The 4819-nt window shown below is 41.5% G+C and overlaps 1 protein-coding gene across 1 annotated transcript in view; it reads right to left on the bottom strand.

The window, feature by feature from the left end:
• Positions 1 to 4125, bottom strand: part of LOC128603322 (NLR family CARD domain-containing protein 3) — a 7714-nt gene extending 3589 nt beyond the window's left edge. The window contains exons 1-5 of the mRNA XM_053617630.1: positions 3721 to 4125; positions 2309 to 2401; positions 1923 to 1980; positions 1527 to 1728; positions 1 to 1281 (exon numbers count right to left, since the gene is read on the bottom strand). The exon at positions 1 to 1281 is cut by the window's left edge and continues 463 nt beyond it. Of these exons, the coding sequence (XP_053473605.1) occupies positions 1 to 1281; positions 1527 to 1728; positions 1923 to 1980; positions 2309 to 2397 (1630 nt within the window). The 5' untranslated portion in view covers positions 2398 to 2401; positions 3721 to 4125. The remainder of the gene's footprint in view (positions 1282 to 1526; positions 1729 to 1922; positions 1981 to 2308; positions 2402 to 3720) is intronic.
• Between the last annotated feature and the right edge of the window lie 694 nt (positions 4126 to 4819).

The raw sequence follows: 4819 nt of genomic DNA, 5'->3' as shown, positions 1-4819 counted from the left end.
CAGACATGTCTGACTTGTTGAGAAGATCAGACAGACCAGTGGTTTCTTGTTCTGTTACATTTCTGCTGATGAAGGAGAGAAACGTGTATAAAGCAGCCAGAAACTCCGGTACAAAGCTGAACACCTTCCCCAGGTGAAGCCCACACTCCTCTCTGAAGATTTGGGTACACACCCCTGAGTACACTGACGCTTCTCTCACATCAATGCCACACTCTCTCAGGTCTTCCTCATAGAAGATCAGGTTTCCTTTCTCCAGCTGGTGGAAAGCCAGTTTTCCCAGTGCCAGGATACTCTCTCTGGTCTGCTGAGGATCAGGGTCACATTTCTGATGGTGCTGTTGGTCCTTGTGTTTGATCTGAAAGATCAGGAAGTGTGTGAACATTTGAGTCAGAGTCTTGGGGACCTGTCCACTCTCTGCTCCACCCAACATTCTCTCTAGAACAGTGGCTGAGATCCAGCAGAAGACTGGGATGTGGCACATGATGTAGAGGCTTCTTGAAGACTTCATGTGTCTGATGATTTTATTGGACAGGTTCCGATCACTGATCCTCTTCCTGAAGTACTCCTCTTTCTGAGGGTCACTGAACCCTCGTACCTCTGTTACCTGGTCTACACACTCAGGAGGGATCTGATTGGCTGCTCCTGGTCGAGAGGTTATCCAGAGGAGAGCAGAGGGAAGCAGGTTCCCCTTGATGAGGTTCGTCAGCAGCACATCCACTGAGGCTGACTCTGTCACATCACACAGTCTCTCATTCTTCTGGAAATTCAGAGGAAGTCGACACTCATCCAGACCATCAAAGATGAACAGGACTTTGTAGGAGTCTATTAATTGTAGTTTTCTAATTTCAGGGAAAAAGTGATGAAGAAGCTCCATCAGACTGAGATGTTCCTGCTTCATCAGATTCAGCTTTCTAAAGGGAAGTGGAAACATGAAGATGACGTCCTGATTTGCTTTTCCTTCAGTCCAGTCCAGAATGACCTTCTGCACAGAGACTGTTTTTCCAATTCCAGCAACTCCTTCAGTCAGCACACTTCTGATGGACTTGTCTTTAAAGAGATCGTTACATTTGATGGGTGTCTCCTGTGCTGCTGGTCTCCTGGACGCTGTCTCAATCTGTCTCACCTCATGTTCATTATTGACGTCTCCACTCCACCCCTCTGTGATGTGGAGATCTGTGTAGATCTCATTCAGAAGTGCTGAACTTCCATGCTCTGAGATTCCTTCATTAATTCTTTTACACTTCTCCCTCAGTCTGGATTTGAGATTTGAGGCCCGAGACACTAATAAACAAAGAAATAACATAAAAGTAATGTTTTAATGTGAAATTACTGAGCACGTAATAAAATGTAAAAGCTGCAGTACATTCCTGATTCATTTATTACATTTGAAGAGATACAGAAAGATTGGAAAATAAAACACTGTCACTGCAGAGTTCAGAGTATGAATATATTTTCAGCTGATTAGAAAAATGATGGGGTTTAAATATGAAAAGTGAAATTTACTAAATAAAGCTATGAGCTCTTACTGTTGCGCAGTGCGTTAGCGAGATCTTTTTGGTTCATGCTCTCCAGGAAGTGCAGTGTGATCTTCAGCGCTCCCTTTCTGACACTCCGCAGATACTCCTCATCCTCATCTTCCTCAGTGCATGCTGGGTAATCTGGACTCAGGAGCTTCTCAAACCTGTTCAGCTCCTTGTTCAGCACAGTGCTGGCTTTGTGTACCAGCTCCTGGTTAGAAACACACAGGAACACATCCAAATATTATAATTGTATAAACTGAGATTATTTTATTTCATGAAAAGACTAAAAGTTTATTTTTATTATCAGTGTTTGAACTATATCTTCTGTACTGTATCATTTATTCTGAATGTAAAAACTCCTGAAACCTATCCAGACACAGATCACACACAGAAAATACACACCCTGAATACGGACTCCAGCTGTTTTCCACTAAAGACGTTGAATCCCTCCTTTTGTGGTCTGTTTATAAAAAACACAACATGTAATATGGACTGTATGTGTTCATATCTGCACAAGACACATTTATAAATGCTAAGACAGATCTTTAACACGGTCCTCTTAACACAATACTCTGCTAACTAACGCCAACATATTTATAAACAAAAGTAATTTATATTCTCATTAATTTCATTAAAAGCAGTTTTCCTCACTGCCAGGCCGAGAGCTGCAGCACTGCACAGTTTAGTGTTTTACTGCTTCAACACCTGATGAAGGTCATGAAGGGCTTCAGAATGAGACGCGTGAGTTTGATCAGGAACACTGCTGTGAAACACCTCACTGTACTGACCTCGGATCAGAACCGAAGTTTGTTAGATGTTCCCTTGACTGAGCACGCTTCATTGTCACACCGGGTTTTGGTGATATTTGACTCGCCATCGTTCTAGAACACAGACATTGTTAGAGGCAAAATGAAGGGAAATGTGCACAATAATATAATATGGATTGTGTTTGGATTATGTTACAGTATATCAACTATTGCACACATCACATTAAACATTTCCAGTCTGAGCAGCAGCAGATCACGTACGATCAACAAATAAAGAAGCAAAGCCAAGAGAACCTTTATTTTATGAATAATAGATATAACGTCTATTTTATATTATGAGCTACAAAAATACGTTGTATAGGCCGTACAGTACCAGTAGGATTAATAATGCGTTTATCATTAAACACCAGTGAGTTCAGTGTTTTTCACACTGGTGTCATTATGTACAGACCTCGTCCAAATCACATTCAGACTCTTCTGGGTCTTAAAGCCTGTTCCGTTCTCTGACCATGACAGGGGTGTGTGATCTTATCCTCAAAGGGCCGGCGTGGGTGCCGGTGTTCATTCCAATCAAGCAGGAGCCACCCCTGATTCCACCTGTTTATTCAGTTGATCTGGGTTTTCAGTACACTCAGGTGTGGCTTCTGATTGATTGGAATGAAAACCTGCTCCACCTGCTCTGTCTGAATAAGATTGCACAGCCCAGGACTATGATCTCAGAGCTACACAACTCGTACACTGCACATTATAACATATTTAATTTTCTCTAGACTCTCTTTAGATCAGATCGGCTGCTATTAAAAACCAAACCAAAGTTTAGTTCCTCTGTGAACGAGTGATGTTTAGAGATACAGATCTGTTCCTGTGAGGCGGTGTGTATTTATTCCTGGTGAATGTAAAAGTACCTCTTTAATGGTCTGCACTTATATAGCACTTTTTATTTCTTTTTTTTACTTTAGCGGTCCTACAAAGCGCTTTACACTGGTTCTCAGCCACCCATTCACACACACACTCACACACCAGTGATAGCAGAGCTGCCGTGCAAGGTGCTAGCTTGCCATCGCGAGCAACCTGGTGTTCAGTGTCTTGCCCAAGGACACTTCGGCATGTGGAGTCACGTGTATTAAACCGCCAACCCGACGATTAGTGGACGATCCGCTCTACCACCTGAACCACAGCCACCATCAAGTGGCCTTTAAGTCCTGTTTTCCAGACACACTGATGTTGGAGGTCACGTCTCCCTGTTTACTTCACTCCAGCATCAGTGTATTAATCACACCCTGTATCAGCGCGGTTCACTTACAGGAAATCCCCACGCTACCAAGTCAGAAACCAGCCTGTGTGCATTAGAACTGCTTTAAACAACACAAAACCCTTCTGTGTGTGGTGTAAACTCAGTGTTTATATATTATAGCTTTAGATTAGATACTCACCGTGTTTTAACTCCTGAAAGATTTTATTTTCCCCTCGTCACAACATGGAGCTGCTGCGTTTCACTTTGACTCAGGTCGACTAACCGGTTTATTCTGAACAGGAGAAAGGCCAATGTTTTTAAAATGGTAAACACACACACCCCACACACACTCACACACACACACACACATAACTTCGAGGCGACTCTTGACGAAAGGTACGACTGTACAGGTATCTCTCTGATCCGTCCATGCGGGACCATACAGACAGCCAGATGGCACAAAATTCATGGAAAGGTTTTTAAAATAGTGATTTGGATTTGCTTTGTGCATATTGCTAAGATAATAAAGCCAAAGCTGAAAGTTTTTAGGGATGCACCATGTTCTCATTCATCAGTATCTTCACAAATAAACAGCGTCACTACACTACACCGTCAAACACAGTGATTACACCTCATTCTGCTGTCTCTATACACAGAGACCTTTACACTGATGGTGAACATCCAGAGCGATCATTCTGAAATAACTTTCTTTTGTCTGTTTACACTGATGTTTACACTGATGTTTACACTGATGGGTGAACATAATCACCTGATTTTATAAATGTGAGAAATGACATCTGCAGGAAGCTCCCAGTTGTTGCTGATGTCTACAGTAATTGATCACATTTACAAAATGAACCTACAATAAATAAATCTATTTAATGAAAGTGAAGGTCCATGTTTAATAAAAATCTCAATGAAATTAATAAAATAAAAATTGAGGTTGTTTATTTTAGTTTTATACATGTTCTCATATTTACAGCTGTATTTTGTTGTAAAGCGATCATCTCAAGGTTTACTGGGTGTTATATGATTATTATATGATTCTTTGCACTTTTTTTTTAATACTGTGGGTTTTAGTGAAGTTTACTGAAAACAAACATCAACAACAACAAACACAACAATTCCTCCTCAGCATTCAGCCACTGCACGCGAGACTCCATGTTTATAAGCGTTGCTTTGGTTTCCGATAAACTTCTTCTTCTCTCAGCTACTTCCTGTTGGTTTATAGGACGATTACTCAGAGTCGCCCCCTTTCGGTTCAAAGAATATTACACCGGCGAGCGCGTCGAGTATAA

The sequence above is a fragment of the Ictalurus furcatus genome, chromosome 28, assembly GCF_023375685.1.
Source record: "Ictalurus furcatus strain D&B chromosome 28, Billie_1.0, whole genome shotgun sequence".
In the NCBI taxonomy this organism is placed as follows: Eukaryota; Metazoa; Chordata; class Actinopteri; order Siluriformes; family Ictaluridae; genus Ictalurus; species Ictalurus furcatus.
The sequence above is the reverse complement of the archived record's forward strand: the minus strand, read 5'-3'. Positions and strand labels throughout refer to the sequence as shown.